Raw genomic sequence first — 23,578 nt, 5'->3', positions numbered from 1 at the left:
TGTAACAGAAAACCTGTATATTTTTGTTTAAAGATACATAGCCCTGTGCATCTAAATGCTTCCTGGAGCCCCCTGTAAAAATGGGGAGCTAATCGGTCAAGAACTTTTCGAGACCTTTGCTCAGATTATTGCCTAAAATTTTGAAGTAAATCAGTCGAGAACTTTTACATATTTTTGGTAACAACGTTAAACAATGACTTCATATAGTAGTACAGATATACAGGGTGTTTATAATTTAGTTACACAAAAGTAATCTTTAACTGTGAAAAGGGTAAATGGTTTACAGAAATATTTGATACGGAACCGAATGCAGAATGTCTTCAAGTTTTATCCCCTCCAATCACTGTTAGTTATGTTCCCGTTTAGAAGCATGCACGATTGAGGTTTTCCAACGGTCATTATGGAGTCGTATAACGGTGCAGTGTGCGCGCAGTGTTGTTTGCGGTTTCATGAATCCAAACCCACTACTACAGTTCAGAGACAATTCAGGACAAAATATCAGAAACCACCATCTCCAAGACAAATTGTTATTAATTGGTACAATCATATCACGGAGACTGGCTGTGTGTCACATAAGAACACCGGGTCAGGATCGGGCAGTAGTCTATGACGCAGCAACTGAAGATGTTCGGTTGTCTTACATTCGCAGTCTGGATAAATGAACGACACACGCCAGATTAGAACTGAAAGTGCCTATCGTTACAGTGTGGAAAATATTAGGAAAACAACTGTCATTCAAAACCTGAAAACAAACTCTGGCAAACTTTTTCTTAAAGTGACAGAGGAAAGCGAACTGAGTTTTGTGTAAAAATGTTTAACAAAATGAAGACTGAAGATGATTTTCTTAATAAAATTGTTTTCAGTGACGAAGACACCTTCCATACCTGCGGTAAAGTGGATCGGCATAATGATCGGATATGGAATGAGCAGAAACCACATCACGTAATCGAACATGTACGGGACTCGTCTAGGGTAAACGCTTTTTGTGCTAGAAGCTTTAACATGATTTGCGATACTTTCTTATTTGTCCAGTCAAATGTAACTGGCATATCGTACTTGGATATGGTTCAAAAATGGCTCTGAGCGCTATGGGACTTAACATCTGAGGTCATCAGTCCCCTAGAACTTAGAACTACTTAAACCTAACTAACATAGGGACATCGCACACATCCATGCCCGAGGCAGGATTCGAACCAGAGACCGTAGCGTACCTGGATATGTTTGAAGTTATCCAGTGCCTCTATTACAACACGATATGGGAACAGAATTCAATTTCTAGCAAGATGGTGCTGCCACCACGTTATGATAGTGAAGTTTCATTCCTCTCTAGGAATGTACCGACGTGGACTGGACGCGGTGGGACAACATCCTCGTCACCGCGATAGCCTGATTTAACCCCAATTAACTTCTCTGTGTGTGGTTACATTAGACAAAGTGTTCGTTGCTCCGCCTCCGGCAAACGCCGAGGAGCTGCGACAATGGACAACACAAGCTGTAGCCAACACACGTCAAGGAATGCTTCATAGGATTTTGCAGGAAACTGAAGATGGGAAATTTATTGTGTTGCAAATGGTAGCCACATTGAGCATTTGCAAATAAAACTTGAAGATATACTGCATTCAGTTTTGTATCAAACATACCTAAGTTATTTACCTTTTCACAGCTAAAAGTTACTTTTGTATAACACATTGCTACGTTATAAAAAATAGCTATATAATCAAAAATAAAATAACTGTTACAGCTCCGTACTGTACGATACAATTATAAACAGTAACGTAGGCTGCATACTAATTTCCTCATTCATTTACAGAATAGTTAGACAAAGATTAACATCACGGAACAATAGACACATCATATGATTCATTAATACAACAATCGGTGTTAATGAAAACAAGTAAAGGTTGCGTTTCAAATCCTAGTGGCCATATCAGTAATAGGTTACGTATCACTGCCAGGTCTCAAAGTACTATTAATCGTTTATGGTCTGGACAATCTTGTGTTGCGGGCAGCACTGTACAGTGAACTTTCACCATCGTTCGCACAGAATGTGTTCCCGAATACATGCAGTTTTTTTTAATCAGTTTACAAAAATCGAACGATAGTTAATTTGCATCCATAGCAAAGGCCACCTACTTGTTCATCTTTTCACAAACTGTTGGGGTGCAGAGGGCAGAGGGACTGAGGCCGACGGGTCAGTGCTTATAGCAGCCGGCTAACCAAGATCTGGACGGTTCTTTCTTAACCACCACTCACTGCTGTGCCACTAATTCAACGGTCATACGTCGCATAGTATGATTAGAATAGCAAGGCTTTTACCACAGTCCATCTCATAGATTCTTGGAAATAAACTGCAAACACCTGCTGTATGATCCTTTAACAATTTGCACCAACACATACAGCTTCGACACTTCGGCTCATTTTCAGGATTCTTTAACTAAAAAAAAAAACAAAAAAACAAAAAAACAAAAAAAAACGAAACCATTACAGGCTCACTTTGCTGTCCATCCCTCTGTCTGATTGACTGACTGACTGTTAAAAAACACTTTTCCTCAGTAACGGGCAGACGTATCAGTTCAAATTTATGTCACATGCTAAGGCCTACGGCCCCTTGGCATTGCAAAAAAATTGAAGCTTGTAACTCATTCAGTCAAAAGATACGACCATTTATGTCACTTTTTTATGCTCGCAAACGCAATCATTAAAACATCTATGTTACTTCCCGTTGGAGTAGAATCATGAAATTTGGTAAGTAGTACGGTTTCACAGCACAACCAAAATAAAAAAATTCGAAAATTGTTGATCTGTTACTATTTCACAAGAAAAAAAAATTCTTTTGTTATCCGACATCAAACTTGAAATTGAAACAATCAGTACCTCTATATTCACGCTCACTGAGTCGCAATAGTAGGAGACAAATATCAGGCAAAGAATGACTTTATTGCTCGTATGATGCGTTTTGGAATTTATCTGTTAAGTCTAGTCTGCAAATATTTGTTTCACATACACATTGAAACGCCATATTTATTTGCAAAATTTTTGCAGAGTAGTCTACAAATGATTGTTTCACTTCACACGAAACACCATATGTAAGTGCAGTAATCGCTCTTGGCTATCTGATGACGGATAAATGCCGAAACGCGTCACACGAGCAATGAAGTCATTCCTTGCATGTTTGACTTTTACCATTGTGACCCAGTCAGCCTGAATGCAGAACTACTAGCTATTATCATAATGGTCAAAAAAATGTCAGATGTGTGTGAAATCTTATGGAACTTAACAGCTAAGGTCAGCAGTCCCTAAGCTTACACATTACTTAATCTAAATTATCCTAAGAACAAACACACACACCCATGCCCGAGGGAGGACTTGAACCTCCGCCGGCACCAGCCGCACAGTCCATGACTGCAGTGCCCTTGACCGCTCGGCTAATCCCGCGCGGCTCATAATGGTCGCCTGGCTCCAGCAACTCTTTATGTTACATTTACATCACTGAAATTAAAACATTCTCGAAAACTTTGGAAACTTTAAGACGGATGTCTTTCCAATATCAATGTCCATAACAAGCAAAACGATCGAGATGCTCGATTCCTGGAATGGATCAACTGTCTACGCACATACCTAATGTAAACAGAAGGTGGAGGGGAAGAGGGGGGGGGGGGATGAGAAAGGAAAGCAACGGGAAGGAACTTACTATGTCAGCTGTATCAGATCTTAATGTGAAGTCAGCGGCGCCGAATGGAAATGCGTTCCCCGATCGGGAATCGAAGCCTGGCTCTCCTATTAACTAGGCAACTGCATTAACCAATGCGCCACACGAACACAGTGTTTATCGCAATTGCGCTATCTCAGTACGCCCGTCGGCCTACCCACATACCCATCTACCGCCACCTACTCTCAGTTCCCTTGCACGTCCGCTATGCTCGCTGCTTTGAGATTCTCACATGTCCGAAAGACACCATGCAGTCATATAACGAGTCGCCTCGAAGGGTTATGAATTCACCACCTTCAGTGCGAAGGCACAATCAAGTCTTTGAGTTTCGGGAGCCCACCATTTTATGAAAGTCACGTTAAGGGAGATTACAATATATCCTTTCCCCACAGTTTGTAAACCTTGCAAAATCTAGTGCCCAAATACGTTAAGTGGAAGGCAAGTACCAATCTTGTAGCATAGAGACTTAACAAAGGTACTAGATTTCACTCCTAAAGTGGACAGACAGTTTTATCTGAACCTCATGCCACAAAATGTACTTAATGGAAATGATGATAACGAGAACAATGAAGTGTTGGAATTGGCCATAATTGCGTTCAGGGGCATTTAGCATCTGTTCTTTATACTCCGATTCTGGTTTCACATTAACTACAAACTTTACAAATGTCAAAAAGACACTATTATCACTAGCCAACGTAACAAAATTTTGTGAACTGACTATAATAAAAATATTTACAATAATAATAATAATAATTGTTATTATTATTTACATTTTATGAGCTTCATTGGACCACTATATCCAATAATAATAATAATAATAATAATAACAATCCAAAATATTAATCCGCCAGCCTTTGTGGCTGAGCGGTTCTAGGCGCTTCCCTCCGGAACCGCGCTGCTGCTACTGGTTCGAATCCTGCCTCGGGCATGGATGCGTGTGCTGTCCTTAGGTTAGTTAGGTTTAAATAGTTCGAAGTCTAAGGGACTGATGACATCAGATATTAAGTCCCATAGTGCTCAGAGCCAAATATTAATCACAATTTCGTAACGTAAAGTACGTACATTATTTTTTCATTGCAAATATAGGATGTTTGGAATTGGTTAAAAATATTTTTCCCTACAAATTTGATTTTCAGTAACATCTATTTGGAAGGAGGCTGTTTTATTTGCATGACAATTTTCAGGTAGTTTTGGCCATGAATGTCAATTTGATAAATGTGTTCAGCCTCCATAGTATCGATGTAACCATATTCTTTATAAGTCTTTTCCTGAGACCACAGATCTTGGTGAGAGAGGTTAGTTTTTCTTTGTCAGAGTGGCAGCAGTGTGTGTTAGACAGTTTGGCGATGTACTTGCTTTGAGAAGGATGGAAGCTGACTCGGCGTTTAGCGAAGGCAGTATTATTTGAAAAGGATTTTGTATTGTATTGATTTATTATGAGGAAACATTTTGTGAAACGGAGATAATACGAATGCATGAATATCAGAAGGGAAGTTTTCTAAGGCAATCTAGTTTTCTTGTATACATTCGTAATTGTGTAGTTTCTTATTGGGAGAACGTTGTTTATGTTTAAAATTTACTGTAAGCATTTTTATAGTGAAGCACATGGATTTGTCTTATAATTGAAATAAGTGCCAAGAAAAGTAATTGCACACAGGAAAATAGTTAAGAAATATCTTTGCTAACTTGTCTAGTTGTGAGAACCTTATGAAAGGGTGTATTGTTGTTAATTAAGCATAATTATACTTGGAGTCTTTGTTCTCATTTATCAGGCGTTAAGTTTAGTTCTTCATTTTTTCACTTTTTTACCTTTACGAATGTGCGTGTACTCGCATTCGACATCGCGAGTTGTGTGCTGCAAAAGCATTTTTTATCAAAAGTGATAAGGTACCATCTTGCATTGCACATCGCAAGTACGGTGAATGAAATCTGATTCTTGACAGTTCATTATCATCTTACCAGAAACGGGCTGCAGAACAGGCGAGCGTTCGTACAGGTAGGCCAACAAATTTAATTATCAGCAGAATTCATGTCCACTATAAGGTAAAGAGATTGTCGGAACGGGTTTGTGAAAATATCACAGGTTTTCAGAGGTTTCAAATTTATATAATCACTTATACACTCACATAAGAAATATTTTATTTTATTTTTTAAATATAATCTACACTGGTTAAAAATGTTAACATTTTTACGTGCGTTACTTCAAGATCAAATAAAATCGGTATTTTTTTATATAGAAGGCTGTGGATTGCTGTGTTATGAAGGTTAAATGACTTGTTTGTATTGGTTGCATTGTCCAAAAAAAAATCGTATCGTTTCATAGAATAAACACGCGTTGTATGTCGAAATCCTAACTTTTTCTGAGGAAACGTGACAAATAGATACGAAAATCTCCCAGAAAATGAAGTGTGACGCCAAAACGAAGCGTTTTTAAGAATCGTGGGTTTCATGGTAATAGATTTTCGAACAAAGGGAAATATTGTGTTCAACGTGTGTTGTGTGAAGTTACAGACAGTAACATTCAGGCAAACTCGTCAGTATCTAGAGAAACACCCATTAGTGCGTAGAAGATTAAAATACAACGTTGTGATACACAATTTTCTCAAAACGAAAGCGAAATAAATGGTAGGTTATGTTATATTCTGATAGATTTACACATCCTAACAAGGGTGTTAGGTGAATGTATGTGTTGCAAAATATGTGGAGGGCTAGTTAGTTTGCATGAAGACAGTGCGGTATCAAATGGAGTAGCCAGGATACTTGTCATTAATTGTGCCAGTTACAAATATACTCATTCATTTTAGAATTCTGATAAGTGTAAAGATAATTATTTTGAAGTAAATGTTAGATGGTTTTATGGACTGAGAGTTCTTGGCCAAGGACTCATTGCAGCAGAAACAATGTGTGCTGTGATGAACATGCCATGCCCACCTTGAAAAAGTCGATAAGTATGCAGAATCTATTCGAACTGCTGTGGAATCTGTTGCATGTGAGTCAATGAAGGGTGCTGGAAACGAAGCTGTTGAAGTAAATAATGGTACGACTGACATACCAGTAGCTTTTGATGGCACTTGGTAGACGTGCGGCTACAGTTCTAAGAATTCTGTTGCTATGGTGACCAGTGTGGATACTGGAAAGGTAATAGATTTCCAGATTTTAACCAAACATTGTTATAAGTGTAAATCAGGGAATGATGAGGGACATATCTGTGGCAGAAATTATGAAGGAACAAGTGGTGGTATGGAGGCCTGTGCAGCTACTGAAATTTTTAGTCGATCTGTGAACGAAAGGGGGATGTGTTACACTAATTCTTAGGTGATGGAGACTGAAAAGCATTTAACAGTGTAGTAGCCGCTCAGTTTTATGGTGAAGAAATTATCACAACACTGAAATGTGTTGGTCATGTCCAGAAGAGGATGGGCACAAGGTTGAGGAAGTTGAAACAATGCTGAGAGACAGGAAAGTTTCTGATGGTAAAACCATAAGCAGGCAGTATGAGCTACCTTCTTGCACAGGCTATCAACTGATGAGAAACCAGTACACGACCTTTGGCCCCGTGGACCTGATTCATGGTGCAATTACCGCAATGTCCAGTACTCAAACAGTTCATAGAGCCATAAACATTCCATCCCGGCAGCAGGATATCATAAAACCTATTTAGAGACCTGGCAAATCCTGAATTAATGAAGAAGTGTCAAAATGGTCCGACTCAAAATCCCAACGAGTCGTTCAGTAATCTTATATGGACTCGCTTACCAAAAAATGTTTTTGTTTGGATGTAGACACAGTGACGCTGTTATTGCTTTTAATGATTAGAACAATGGTAGGGTAAAAGTGCTACAGCATATGGGAATTAATCTTGGAGCAAACTGCATCAGAGAACTTTAACGGATGGACAAGGTTCGCATTGATAAAGCAGAGTATGCCGCACAGTTGACTTCTAAAGAGTCCAGAAAGAAGGAAAGAAAGAAGAAAAAACTTTGAAAAGAGCAAGAGGTTGATAAACAATATGGTGCAGTGTGCTTCTGAGTGACTAAAAACAAAAAATTAAGCATATATTAGATGAGTTAGTCTTTTGAAACTTTAGAAGCCGTTCCTGAAAATTCACATTTTATACTGCGTTTTTCGCTAAATCTCAGAAATCACTTCGAGTAGAGTATTCAGATTTTCATGGAGTAATAACATACCGGTACATATTCTGAGTCTACTAAACTAAAAGAAGGACACATTGCTATGTATAAATAAAGTTATTTAGTATAACGTACTAAAAAAGTACACACAATTTTAAGCGTTTAATTAAAAAAATGTACTTCCGAAAGCAGTGGCGGAAATTCAATTATTGTAGTTCAGTAGACTCAGAACATATAGTTTAATGTCCTGTAAAAGTTTGATGTGAATGGCTATAGTGGTTCCTGATATACGGGGAAGCCAAGTCATTAAATTTTAACATTGTCGGGATAGGGAGTTACAACTCCCCTTAAAAGATTTCAACGAAAGTGCTACCTTTTAATCGTTCAAGCAGTTTATCAGATCAGATACGGTAACTTACATGTTCATTTGCTCTGTAATTACAAAGACAGTGCCTGTACAGTGATTGTTTGCGAGGCTAAAGATAAAGATTAGCTATATTCAGGGACAGCATCTTAATTTGAATCGTTTTGTTTTGCACTCAGACAGCATACGGAAATTCTATTGATAACAGATTTCTCTCTCTCAGGCGAATTGTTTAATGTACTGGCTACCCTATATTCCGTTTCGTGTAACGTGTTCTTCGACCATTTTCGTTCAGAATTTTACGCAGTTCTGTTGTCCTGCTCTGGGATTTACGCGTTTCAATATCAAGGTAAGTTTTACTAATTTCTAAAATACCAACCAGACACATACAAACACGAGTTTAGAAGTTTGAACATTATATTTTCATTTTTTTTTCAATATGTTGTGTCTGTACTTTCCGCCGTTACTGTTCTCAGTGCCTCAATTATATTAAAGAAGTATCCGTAAGTTAGGAAGTCGAGTGAAGTGCATCAATGAGTAAATCTATAGGCTTTTGTCCAAATCTGTTGACTATCACAGTACCAATCATACGAAAAGTCAACAACGAAAATACAGGCTTCCTAAGAATGTAATGTATTTAAATTCTCTACCTTTCAGTGAAGTAAATCGCAATTACATGAAATTTCTAGAGTGTTTTTCACCAAACCTCGCAATATATCTAATTTAATTCATGTGTTTTAGCTTCGTTTACATATAATTTATGATTACTCGGGTTTCGTGGAAGTTTAGTAATGCCTGGGACGCAAAAATATAACAATGTTTCGCAACTGAAGTAGAAAAAAGAATTAAAACAAATCCCCGTCTTGTTGCACATACGTTGGTTTCCAAAACTAAGGGCGGAAGTACCTTTCTCATGTTGCGTCGATGCCAAGAAACACAGCGTGCTGAAACTTGAAACATATGTAGAAAGAAATGTTAAAGTGTTGTACAAAAGGTAACTGACAAACTGAAATAAATACGCAATGAGACGAACATAAATACTTTTATTCGAAGACAATAATTGCACTAAGGCCACGGTGATTTATGATGGTCCCCTGGACATTATAGACGGCGGGACAGGCGTGTGTGCGACCACCACGGACAACAACAGATGCCCTGCAGCGGGCTCTAATGCTGGTCATAACGTTTGAAATGCGTTCATGAGGTACAGTGTGTCACTCCCCGCTAGAGCGGTTGACAACTGCCAGTTGGTGCAAGTGGACGTGATGGAACACGTCTTCCCGACGTATACTACAAGTGCTCGGAGGGATTATTAGGTTTTCATAAGTTTTCTGCCTTTGTAAATAACTTCTAAGTAGGCTGTTTAGGTTTTTTTATTGGTAACGCCACCTCTGTATGAAAATCACTGGTATGTAAGTAGGCTGTTTAGGTTTTTTTATTGGTAACGCCACCTCTGTATGAAAATCACTGGCTGTGCTGTGTGCAGTCTGTGGCTGCTTTGCATTGTTGTAATACTCGCCATTGTAGTGTTAGGCAGCTGGCTGTGAACAGCGCGTAGCGTTGCGCAGTTGGAGGTGAGCCGCCAGCAGTGGTGGATGTGGGGAGAGAGATGGCGGAGTTTTGAAATTTGTCATGAACTGCTATATTTATATATGATGATATCAAGGTAAATACATTGTTTGTTCTCTATTAATATCTTTCATTTGCTAACTATCCCTATCAGTAGTTAGTTACTTCCATAGTTTGAATCTTTTATTTAGCTGGCAGTAGTGGCGCTCGCTGTATTGCAGTAGCTTGAGCAGCGAAGATTTTTGTGAGGTAAGTGATTTGTGAAAGGTATAGTTTAATGTTAGTCAGGGCCATTCTTTTGTAGGGAATTTTGAAAGTCAGATTGCGTTGCGCTAAAAAAATATTGTGTGTCAGGTTAAGCACAGTCGTGTATAAATTGTTCAAAGGGGACGTTTCAAACTCACTCTTACTTGATTGGGACGAAGATGAATGAGCGCGCTGCACGGGTAGTGCATAAGATCGTTGATTTCCTGTTTAAATTTATCTGTAGTTCGCTCGTTCGTGAGTCAGTTGTGGAGCGCTGGGGCATTCTTATTTGTGACATACTACCGAGCAGTCGAGTCTTCATCGAAAGAGATTTTATATTTGTGTATTTTCAAGAAATTAACTAGAATACGGTATTATGGAGATGAAAACTTGTTTGTTAACGTATGTTATTGATTGTTGTGTGGACAAGATCTTAGAATGAGTATTGGCTCAAATGGCTCTGAGCACTATGGGACTTGACGTCTGAGGTCATCAGTCCCCTAGACTTAGAACTACTTCAACCTAACTAACCTGAGGACAGCACACACATCCATGCACGAGGCAGGATTCGAACCTGCGACCGTAGCGGTCGTGCGGTTAAAGACTTAAGCGCCTAGAAGGAGTATTACAATGGAACCAATGCGGGAAAATGAAATGTTTGTGTCTCACAACTATTGACTGAAGGAAATCTTTGTCTCTTAGATAACTAATAATGTTTATGATTAGTGTAATTTTGACCTCTTTGTTTCGATGTCACAAGTACGACAACTTAGTTTAAATATCAGTAAGTCTTTCAGTAATGAGAGAATTTTGTAATAGAGTCTTCTTTTGTCTTATTGTTCTAGAACGACTTTCCTTAAAGTAACACCTCCCTCCATCATTCTTAGTAAATTTCTGAATATTTTGTCGTGCGTGCATTGCACTTTACGCCACACGAGGTCACGGACTGTTTTGACAAGCAAGGAACAAATTTTTTACTGAGTAGTTTAATTTTTTCTTCAGCTGCTGCATCTGGTGAATACTATTTGCTTCAGTGCATGTCAGTTAAGCAGACACAAAGCAACATGCTGAGCATGAGGTAGGTTGCTTTCATTTCAGGACAGTTCTCACATTGCATTCTTATGCGGGAACAGTTCGTAGTCACAATTATCAGGTGTTGTGCTACGCAAGCATATTAACTTACAGAAAACAGAGTAGGTAATATCAAACATTTGTTTTTCCTCTGGGTATAGCAGTATTTTATTTTTGTGGACATTTCAAGCCAGAAATTGCACATAATGTCGCGCAACTTTTATAATACACTTCAATATTGAGTTTCAGTAAAATAGTTTTCACTGAGAACATAGTTACATTTGGCATTTAATTAGATTACTTTTCAGTCTTTCAAGTTCAGTATGTCACATACCTGAAAGTTTTGTTTCACAACTCTGTTCACATACGCATCATAGGGTCAAACAACAGTAAGTATAGCTCAGCAGTTGAATACGATATCTAAAGCACACGTTACACGAGGAGAAAGTTTCTGAAAAAAGAATATTCTGTATTTCCATTTATGGACAAATTTTTAATGAAATATTACTGGATTTAAGTCTTGGGATAGGGGGAGGAGGGGGACGGGGCACTGGTAGGCCAGTGTATTCGTCGAATATTCTCTCGTTCCAAGAACTGCTCCGCGTGGCTATTCGATGTGGTCACGCACTGTCATCCATAAAAATTAAGTCAGGCCCAGAAGGGACGCGCACGGGGAAGGAGTACAGTATCCCAACAGCGCTCACCAGTGAGTGTGCCGTGTCCAAAAATTTGGAGGACAGTACGCCCATGCCGCATTATGTCTAGCCAACACCGTAACACCCGAACAACCAAAACTATCATTTTCGACAGTGTTCCTGAGCGGTTTACATGTTTCCATCTCTCGCCATACGTGGATATGCCCAGAATCACTACACAGATTAAATTTGCTCTCATGTAAGAAGAGCACACGACCCCACACTCTTCGCTTGTCTAGTGCCTATGCTCTTGGCACCATAGGCACGGGTGTCAACCGATCACAACGTATTGGACGTCGCGCAGAAAACCACACCCATGTAGTCGCCGTGGCACTGTGGACCTTGAGATTACGTGCCTTGCAGTCGTGTTAAACGTGTTGGCAATTGCACCAACTGTTGGACGTGGATCGCTTCTTGCATGTTGTACAATGTACATCTACATTTATACTCCGCAAGCCACCCAACGGTGTGTGGCGGAGGGCACTTTACGTGCCACTGTCATTACCTCCCTTTCCTGTTCCAGTCGCGTATGGTTCGCGGGAAGAACGACTGTCTGAAAGCCTCCGTGCGCGCTCTAATCTCTCTAATTTTACATTCGTGATCTCCTCGGGAGGTATAAGTAGGGGGAAGCAATATATTCGATACCTCATCCAGAAAGGCACCCTACACCGCGACGCAGAGCGCCTCTCTTGCAGAGTCTGCCACTTGAGTTTATTAAACATCTCCGTAACGCTATCACGGTTACCAAATAACCCTGTGACGAAACGCGCCGCTCTTCTTTGGATCTTCTCTATCTCCTCCGTCAAACCGATCTGGTACGGATCCCACACTGATGAGCAATACTCAAGTATAGGTCGAACGAGTGTTTTGTAAGCCACCTCCTTTGTTGATGGACTACATTTTCTAAGCACTCTGCCAATGAATCTCAACCTGGTACCCGCCTTACCAACAATTAATTTTATATGATCATTCCACTTCAAATCGTTCCGCACGCATACTCCCAGATATTTTACAGAAGTAACTGCTACCAGTGTTTGTTCTGTTATGTAGCTGTTATGTGCTCTGTAGCTGACCATGTTCGACCGCCACCTTTCCGTCGGGCAGCAGTACCTGTCGTTCGGAACGCTCCTCATACGCGTGAAACAACGCTGCGAGCAACACTAGACGCCTGGGCTACACTCATCACACTTTGTTCATCTTCCTATTAACCGACAACTTTCCCCAATGCGAAGTCATCTAAACGTTCTCTCCGGGCGACATTGTAATAAAGACCACCACCACAGTGCACCACGACTGTTCGCAGATTGATACGCGCAGTTTTTTTCCGTTCCTTCAACTGCCACATGTTGTGGGGCCAGCACAGTTTGGTGCTATAATCACGCTGATTTGACGCCATGTAACGTACAACTTCCAGTGCACGGCTGGGAGACTTCCCGCAACATGCTTCAGCACTCCCATTCATTTCCACAGAGTAGCTAATACCTTATGTTAATTTATCTATCTCATCATGAAGTTTTGCCGAACAGCGTATGTCGTTAAGTGACGAATGGCTTTCTTGCCGCTGGGGATGCCAGTGTGTCTTCAACTGTCGTACGGTAACAACTTTCACAATAGTGTGTCACGACTGGCTTAAATAGTACTATTACTTCGGTATTAGTTTTAACAAGGAGGAATGCTGCTACCAGCAAGCAGTGAGAACCTCGAAACTATATCCGCAGGGAACAGGGGACAGGTGCTGCCGCCTAAACGTTTGTGCCATGGCTTGGCAACTCACTGTCGAACCGGTTCCCGCAGAACCCACCACCAACTGTCTTTTGGAGATCTCGTTCATTTTATAGTGCCTTGCCTACTTACAAGGGAACCTCCCCATCGCATCCCCCTCAGATTTAGTTATAAGTTGGCACAGTGGATAGGCCTTGAGACACTGACCACAAATCAATCGAGAAAACAGGAAGAAGTTGTGTGGAACTATGAAAAAAATAAGCAAAATATACAAACCTGCGGTTAGCGTGAGCAGCTGCGGAACGAGAGGTCCTTGGTTCAAGTCTTCCCTCCAGTGAAAAGTTTAATTTCTTATTTTCAGACAATTATGAAAGTTCAGGCAATTACACATAATCAACTTCGCTCTCCAAAATTCCAGGACATGTTCAGATTTGCTTGGACATATGCAGGATTTGACGGTCTACACACGGAAAAATTTGAAAACGTTAAAAACATATGTTCTGACAGAGCACAGGGAAAACTGTGTGACTGTGAAACTGTTGCATTCATTTGTTCCAGCTTATGTGACAAACTCTTATGTTTTCATCACTTTTTTGGGAGTGATTATCACATCCACAAGAAAACCTAAATCGGGCAAGGTAGAATAATCTTTTTACCTATTCGCCAAGTGTACAATTTAGATGGGTCGACAACATATTCCCGTCATGTGACGCACATGCCGTCACCAGTGTCGTATAGAATATATCAGACGTGTTTTCCTGTGGAGGAATCGGTTGACATATGACCTTGCGATCATATGTTTTCGGTTCCTATTGGAGAGGCACGTCCTTTCGTCTACTAATCGCACGGTTTTGCGGTGCGGTCACGAAACACAGACACTAAAATTATTTGAGTGAATAGAGACGTCAATGAACGAACGCACAGACCATAACTTTGCAAAAATAAAAAATTAAAATTTTCACTTAAGGGAAGACCTGAACCAAGGACCTCTCGTTCCTCAGCTGTCCACGCTAACCACGGGACCACGGCGCTCCTGAGCTCATATTCTCCATGATGATGCATATGTTGCACATGGACTACTCAGTTTGTATATTTTTCTTATTTTTTTCATAGTTCCACACAACTTCTTCCTGTTTTCTCGATTGATCTGTGTTCAGTGTTTCAAGGCCTATCCACTGTGCAAACTTATAACTAAATCTGAGGGGGGTGCGATGGGGAGGTTTCCTTGTTAGCCTAACTGCTATTTTCATTTGGTCGTTAAATATGCTCTTGTTTATGTGTACTCTAGTTGTCATTCTTGTTATACTATTGCCCTTACTGCGCGCTTTATACACGCAATAGGTCCGGGTGCTTTGTGGTCGGGCGCCAATGTATCAGGTTGCCCAGACTAGCAATTAATGGATTTTCTGACTGTTGCGCCTCTTCATATAATTGGCGAGTGGTCTGTTCGATGCGGTTCTTTAACTCAGGAATGCTAGCCTTCTCGTGAAGCTCCCTAGTAGGCCAGTGGAGAAGCGTCTGGGTCAGTGCACAGCAAAAGGGAGAGCTCTGACCTGCACTTCCTTAAGTTATTCAATGTGGATGTGGGCAGCATTGCCCAGGCCACAGAACCGTTCTCTATAACGGGCCTAATAGGTGTCATAGAGAACCTTCCTGGCAGATTAAAACTGTGTGCCGGACCGAGACTCGAACTCGGGACCTTTGCCTTTCGCGGGCAAGTGCTGTACCATCTGAGCAAGGTTCGCAGGAGAGCTCCTGTGAAGTTTGGAAAATAGGAGACGGGGTCTAGGCGGGAGTGAAGTTATGAGGAGGGGCCTGAGTCGTGCTTGGGTAGCTCAGGTGGTAGAGCACTTGCCCGCGAAAGGCAAAGGTCCCGAGTTCGAGTCTCGGTCCGGCACACAGTTTTAATCTGTCACGAAGTTTCATATCAGCGCACACTCCGCTGCAGAGTAAAAATCTCATTCTGGAAGTGATAAAGTGTTAGTCCACAGTGGGTGGACAGCGTCGATGTTGGGATTAAAATAGGGTAAAGCGTGCGTAGGCGACTCACCGCTTTCCTTCTTATTTCGTGGACGGGAGGTAACGCCGAGGTATTCCCCAGTTCGTGACTAAGGTATATTAGAACCCGCAGAATTCGCACTAGAGCAGTCGTATTGGCGTTGTCACTCTTCCCGCATTTCACAACTCGTCAACACACGTCTTACATGTTCCTTCCAGCACACGTTGTGGAGCATTAAGATACGCGACTCAAGTGCCACAGCTGATGATAAAGAGGACTACTATAGTTACGAATTGCAGTAACGGTAATACCTCAAGATCTTTCGAGATATAGCAATTCTTTTCATTTGCAATTTTTTACTAGTTAACATATCATTTATCCCATTAGTCTACGATTAAGAACAGTGTCTTTTTTCAAACTACCGGCTTTATACGTAATCTAGAAGTAATTCCCGTGATTGTCAAAGTAAGCAGAATAGCACAGCTCGTAAGTTGCTGGTGGTATACGTCACAGAAGTATCCTGAATTGGCTACCTATCTCACTCTATACAAAAACATAAAAGGCAATGTTCTGACTGAATGACTCCTCATCGTCCAGACCAAATCGCTAAGGATAGAAACGTGAAACATGGAGAAAGTGTTGACCTTACACTGCGCACATCGTTTAACGAGCGATTTTTATAAATTCTATCAATAAGGGGCTGAAATAGAGGATGAAACGTTTTTTGACAATACGCCACTTTCATTTTAATTTTGAAGTTGGAACTACGAAAATGTGTATTTGCTTTCCAGATTAAGAAAACACGTGTTTCAGTGTTTTTGGAAAATCAGCCCCTACAGGCGTGAAAAATCAGGAATGGAATGCTTTTTGAAAATATACATGTCAAAAAAAGTTTTGGATCACCTTAGTTCCGAGAGTTCCGGAACATGTACAGAAAATTGGAATACAGATCAACATAAACATCATTTCCGATCTTTTTATTGCTAATGAAAAGCACACACTACGTGTTGTACCACTATACAGCGAGACCTTCAAATGTGATGGACCAGATTGCTGTACACACCGGTACCTCTAATACCCACCCTCTTGCATTGATGTATGGTCCAGATTGTTCCACTCCTCAACGACGATTCGGTGTGGATCCCTCAGAGCGGTTGGTGGGTCACGTCGTGCATAAACAGCCCTTTTCAATCTATGCCAGGCATGTTCGAAAGGTTTCATGTCTGGAGAACATGCTGGTCACTCTAGTCGAGCGATGATGTTATCCTGAAGGATAAATGTGCAAGATGGGGTCACGAATTGTCGTCTATGAAGACGAATGCCTCGCCAATATGCTGCCGATATGGTTGCACCATCGGTCGGAGGATGGCATTCACGTATCGTACAGCCGTTACGAAGTCTTCCATAACCACCAGCGGTGTACGTCGGCCCCACATAACGCCACCTTAAAGCAGCAGGGAACCTCCACCTTGCTGCACTAGCTGGACAGTGTGTCCTAAGGAGTTCAGCCTCACCGGATTGCCTCCAAACAGATCTCCGACGATTGTGTGGTTGAAGGCTTATGCGACATTCATCGGTGAAAAGAACGTGGTGCCAATCCTGAGCGGTCCTTTCGGCATGTTGTTGGGCCTATCTGTACCGCACTGCATGGTGTCTTGGTTGCAAAGATGGACCTCGTCATGGACGTCGGGAACGAAGTTGCTCATCATGCAGCCTATTGCCCACAGTTTGAGTCGTAACACGACGTCCTGTGGCTGTACTAAAAGCATTATTGAACATGGTAGCGTTGCTGTCAGGGTTCCTCCGAGGCATAATCCATAGGTAGCGATCATCCACTGTGGTAGTAGCTCTTGGGGGGCCTGAGTGAGGTATGTCATCGACAGTTCCCATCTCTCTATATCTCCTCCATGTCCGAACAACATCGCTTTGGTTCACTCCGAGACGCCTAGACACTTCCCTTGTTGAGAGCCCTTCCTCGCACAAAGTAACAATGCGGACGGCGGTATTGACGGTCTAGCCATGGTTGAACTACAGACAACACGAGCCGTATACCTCTTTCCTGATGGAATGACTGGAACTGATCGGCTGTCGGACCCCCTCCGTCGAGCAGGCGCTGCTCATGCATGGTTTTTTCCATCTTTGGGCGGCTTTAGTGACATCTCTGAACAGTTAAAGGGATTGTGTCAACGTCTATCTTCAGGAGTTCTGGGAACCAGGGTGATGCAAGACTTTTTTCTGATATGTGTATGTGGCTATCTAGAAAGGTTTTAAACCAGAGCTACGAAAATATATATTTGGAATTTCGGTTCGAAAATTAAAAAGCATGTGTATCTCTCTTTTTTTTTTTAATCAACTAGTAAGAAGGGTGGATGAAAATCCTTATGACAATATTGTGCTACATTTAAACGTAGAGAGTGTTTATCTTTTTCTGTAGGCATCGTTTGAGAAGTGATTTTTCGAAATTTCACCCTTAGGGGATAAAATAAGGGATGTAGAGTGTAATGGAAATATTTCATTTCGAGAACAGAATCGCTTGTTGGTCAGAAGTGCATTTATAAAAGGTCATGCTCCTACGGGCTTAATTAGCGTGAAAAGAAAGCTATTAAACAGTCATCACGAGGAATCGGCTTTGTCACAATTGCGAAGAAAGAGAAACGGTGATTTGATACATTAATTTTTCAGTAGGCCTAATACATGTTTATGAAACTATTTTGTTGTAACATTACAATACAATTAATCATTACTGATGACCAAATAGGTACCACTTGAAAATGCGATTCCATATACATGAATATTTTTTGAGATGAGAGACTTTAATATCGGGTGTAAGACTCATTCGATTTCTCTCTTTCCTTTTTTGATTCGCTATTTGAAATTTAATCAAACCACATGGAACAGTTTATTTATGCAAAGACTGGAGGCCCTGTAAACGGTTGCTAATTCTTTCATAGTGTGTAGATTTACGTTAGCATTGAGCTTATCAAAACACAAATTCTATTAAAGAAAAACAAACAATCTCTGCAGATCATACAGCCTCCGCGAAAGAAGCGGCGGGCGCTAAGCTAGGTAATGCATAATTCGGCTAGACACACATCCCCTAAAGCTCTTCTCCTTTCTATGATTCAGGGATATTATGTGTTATTGAATCAATCATTGATTTTGGAACGTAAACTAATCAGCGAATACGGAACTAATTGCATAGCACAAATTTTATGAAGTACACAGGTCTACATTCGTGAACATTTAATTTAAGCTTTTCATCGTTTCAGCACTTTGAAATCTTATACTGGTGATACCGTGATGATACAAACTTTCAGGTACGATGGAGCAGGCAGATGGAGTGGTAAGGGATCCTGGTCCGCAAACTATACAGTCTAAAGTTCGAAAATCGTTCTAATACCAACGACAGAGGAGTTCTTTTACAACAAACTCTTTGCTTTCCGTATTTAGGGAGGAGATAATCTCAACAAAACACTAGAAAACAGTTGTCTAGTAAATGTTCCGGCGTAACGACAACCGCCAGCACGAAAATCAAGAACGATACAAATGGTTCAAATGGCTCTGAGTACTATGGGCCTTAACAGCTGTGGTCATCAGTCCCCTAGAACTTAGAACTAGTTAAACCTAACTAACCTAAGGACATCACAAACAGCCATGCCCGAGGCAGGATTCGAACCTGCGACCGTAGCGAAGAACGATACAGCGTAGAGGGCTGCGAGGCGACGTCGTCAGCCAATAGCACACTGACTATGACGTCACCACGACAGGAGCGGCATCTACACGAAGAGAATAAAAGCGACGTGCCGCCTAGTCTCGGCCCACACTAGTAGATCAGGTCTAGAAGAGTTACTTACGAACTTGTGTGATTAGCTTTCATGGAAACTGTATCTATCAAAGGACACTGAGTCGCCAGTTGCTTGCGACCCATCATATAGAAACGAAAGTCAAGTATTTTCAATTCAGTAACTGTAATAAACTCCATTAATGTGATTTGCTTGTACAGGGTGTTTCAAAAATGACCGGTATATTTGAAACGGCAATAAAAACTAAACGAGCAGCGATAGAAATACACCGTTTGTTGCAATATGCTTGGGACAACAGTACATTTTCAGGCAGACAAACTTTCGAAATTACAGTAGCTACAATTTTCAACAACAGATGGCGTTGCGGTCTGGGAAACTCTATAGTACGATATTTTCCACATATCCACCATGCGTAGCAATAATATGGCTTAGTCTCTGAATGAAATTACCCGAAACCTTTGACAACGTGTCTGGCGGAATGGCTTCACATGCAGATGAGATGTACTGCTTCAGCTGTTCAATTGTTTCTGGATTCTGGCGGTACACCTGGTCTTTCAAGTGTCCCCACAGAAAGAAGTCACAGGGGTTCATGTCTGGCGAATAGGGAGGCCAATCCACGCCGCCTCCTGTATGTTTCGGATAGCCCAAAGCAATCACACGATCATCGAAATATTCATTCAGGAAATTAAAGACGCCGGCCGTGCGATGTGGCCGGGCACCATCTTGCATAAACCACGAGGTGTTTGCAGTGTCGTCTAAGGCAGTTTGTACCGCCACAAATTCACGAAGAATGTCCAGATAGCGTGATGCAGTAATCGTTTCGGATCTGAAAAATGGGCCAATGATTCCTTTGGAAGAAATGGCGGCCCAGACCAGTACTTTTTGAGGATGCAGGGACGATGGGACTGCAACATGGGGCTTTTCGGTTCCCCATATGCGCCAGTTCTGTTTATTGACGAAGCCGTCCAGGTAAAAATAAGCTTCGTCAGTAAACCAAATGCTGCCCACATGCATATCGCCGTCATCAATCCTGTGCACTATATCGTTAGCGAATGTCTCTCGTGCAGCAATGGTAGCGGCGCTGAGGGGTTGCCGCGTTTGAATTTTGTATGGATAGAGGTGTAAACTCTGGCGCATGAGACGATACGTGGACGTTGGCGTCATTTGGACCGCAGCTGCAACACGGCGAACGGAAACCCGAGGCCGCTGTTGGATCACCTGCTGCACTAGCTGCGCGTTGCCCTCTGTGGTTGCCGTGTGGGGTCGCCCTACCTTTCCAGCACGTTCATCCGTCACGTTCCCAGTCCGTTGAAATTTTTCAAACAGACCCTTTATTGTATCGCTTTTCGATCCTTTGGCTACGTTAAACCTCCGTTGAAAACTTCGTCTTGTTGCAACAACACTGTGTTGTAGGCGGTGGAATTCCAACACCAGAAAAATCCTCTGTTCTAAGGAATAAACCATGTTGTCTACAGCACACTTGCACGTTGTGAACAGCACACACTTACAGCAGAAAGACGACGTACAGAATGGCGCACCCACAGACTGCGTTGTCTTCTGTATCTTTCACATCACTTGCAGCGCCATCTGTTGTTGAAAATTGTGACTACTGTAATTTCGAAAGTTTGTCCGCCTGAAAATGTACTGTTGTCCCAAGCATATTGCAACAAACGGTGTATTTCTATCGCTGCTCGTTTAGTTTTTATTGCCGTTTCAAATATACCGGTCATTTTTGAAACACCCTGTATGTTGTCTAGTTATCAGAGAAAACAGCTTCCTAGGCACCCGATAAGTGGGCAGGATCCCACAGTAAACACGGGCCCTATAATGCATGCATACCAATAGAAGAAATGTGTTTCGCAGTTGTAACGATGAGCGAGTGCTCATACCTCTTAAGGTATGCACATTAGCGCCCATGTTACTGGACATTATTTTTCCTTGTTTTAATCCCTACTACCACCTCCGAAAGTCGACTATCACACAGTCACGCAACGAAAGTAACGGTATATGTATTCCACTAACAGAGATATCAGAACAATTTTCGCTTACTTCAGATTGATACATTGAGCCTTCTACATTATCGTTGAAAGTTTGTGTCATCATTACGCAATCACCCTGTACATCTCTGACTGAATATTTGAGCAGCATTTCTCAAATAGTACTCAGTGCAGGTAACAGGTTGATCTATTAGAAGTCTACGTTATTATTAATATATTTTGCCAAGTTATTAATTTACAACATGAACAGCAAGGGTCACAACATACTACCATGTAGCATGCCTGATGTTGTTTTGATATCTCACCATCCTTCATAACAAGCTGCGTCTTATCTAGCAAGAAAGCCTCACTCCAGAAACGAACTTCGTTCAGTACTCCCATTGGATCATACTTTCGTTCATTAGTGTTGGCGTGATGCTGAGTCAGATGCTTTTCGGAAGTCTAGATATGCTGCTTTTACGTGATTACCTCGATTCATGGTTTTCATGATGTCACATAAGAAAAGATCGTACACAGGCATTGTAGTACCCTCAAACATCAAGTCTGTTTATATAAACCGCCATTGTATCTGGCACTCCGTGTCCGCACCTATAGGTGACCATTTCTCTCCAGTGATGCGGGGAAGTCTTTATAACACAACAAATTTAATTTATGAGAAGGCAGCAGAAATACTATCGTAATGTTCTAGCGCTGCAAAGTTATTTTTTTTTTCAAGAGATGATTAGCACAATCTACATTGGATTGCTCTGTAATGTTTAGGAGCCATACAAATGGCGTACTGTGCTGTATACTTCTGTCTATATTCGTCTGTTTCTCAGGTAAACAGGATTTTAAATCTTCCACAGAATTTACATTTATTTGTAAGGTGGAATTTTGCTTTGATAGTTTCAATCCACAACTGTGGCCTATGTTTAGGCGAGTTTTCCTTGACTGTAAAGCAAACGCTAAAACTGGAAATTGATCTCCCTAATGTTTCCATTCCGTTCACTACCACTTCTACATCACTAACGTAGGTCTGGTTGAAAGTAAGCGACCTCTGTAGAGGGCTCAGTTCTCTATCAGTCCAGGTTGAAAGGGGATCAACTGCGAGTATAAAAACAACAGTACACAGCTGTAAATTTCAGTAGCATAGAACAGAACTAAATGCACATAGCGATTAAACTTACATTACTCAGCGCACATCCTAAGACGACCATCCAGCCCCACCCTCCATCCGGAGGAACAAGTTCATATTCTGCAGCTCCTTCGGCCATCTCTGCACCTGAAAAAAAAAAAAAAATGAAAAACCTCAGAAGTACCGAGTGATATTTAAAAGCTACTTAGCATCAAATTAGGAAACATGAAAGTGTGTGTCATTGTAGAAAAAGAAACAGTAACTCACTAAACAGAAAATATGATGAATACACAGTACTAGAAAAACTGATAGATTTCTTTGCTTTCAAAGGAAGATTACACAACAGGTCATGATTACGCCAGTTGATTGCTAGTGGTTAAAAGAGAAGGTTTCCTCACCATAGTCCTGTTGTTGGGGATGCTGGCAAAAAACTGAGGAATAAGTTTCTAAAAGAGCACGTCTGGAGCACGCCGTCGTATGGATATAACGTAAACCTGTCCATCATAAGATGGTGTACGTCACTACAATAATTTTCTGCAGATGGTCTTATTAAATGTGGTATGTTCTTGTCTATTCCGCTCTTGGAACTTGTTGACATTTTTAAAGGGGGGAATTACAGCTGAACTTGCACTCTGAATCACAGGACAAATCGAAATTTTTCACACGTGTGCATATCAGTGGCATAGATATCGGAGAAACCATGGAAAACTCCGAGAAGAAAGAATCTGAAGGACAGGATTAAAACTTGGATTCACTGACTTCCCAGTCAATTACAGGGAGAGACAACGCTTGACAAGGACTCCTAACCTTAGCACAATCATTGCCAGAGGTGAAAACGTCATAGGTACAAAAAATTCCAGACCTTTGAATATTGAGGCTGGAACTTACAGTCTAATCCTACGAGCCACACACTATAATACTAATACAAACAATTTATAGTGATGATGATGATAACGATGCTGCCGCCGCCGACGACGACATGTGAAATATATTGATTATAAATACAAAAAATCTGAGCGGCGTAATTTTGCTCTACAGAATTAGGTATTTTACAAAGCGTACTGATATTACATTCAGTGGGCAGACACTCATTAACTACTTTATTCATTGTACTAAGTTAACCGTAACCGATTGATTTTATAAATAAATGGAAATGTCG

The 23,578-nt window shown here is 41.1% G+C and overlaps 1 protein-coding gene across 1 annotated transcript in view; it reads right to left on the bottom strand.

Moving 5' to 3' along the window:
* Positions 1–22,560, bottom strand: part of LOC124616556 (monocarboxylate transporter 1-like) — a 74,966-nt gene extending 52,406 nt beyond the window's left edge. The window contains exon 1 of the mRNA XM_047144875.1: positions 22,472–22,560. Coding sequence (XP_047000831.1) covers positions 22,472–22,558 — 87 coding nt within the window. The 5' untranslated portion in view covers positions 22,559–22,560. The remainder of the gene's footprint in view (positions 1–22,471) is intronic.
* Positions 22,561–23,578: the final 1,018 nt, after the last annotated feature.

The sequence above is a fragment of the Schistocerca americana genome, chromosome 5 (genome assembly GCF_021461395.2).
Source record: "Schistocerca americana isolate TAMUIC-IGC-003095 chromosome 5, iqSchAmer2.1, whole genome shotgun sequence".
NCBI classification, from domain to species: Eukaryota; Metazoa; Arthropoda; class Insecta; order Orthoptera; family Acrididae; genus Schistocerca; species Schistocerca americana.
The sequence above is the reverse complement of the archived record's forward strand: the minus strand, read 5'-3'. Positions and strand labels throughout refer to the sequence as shown.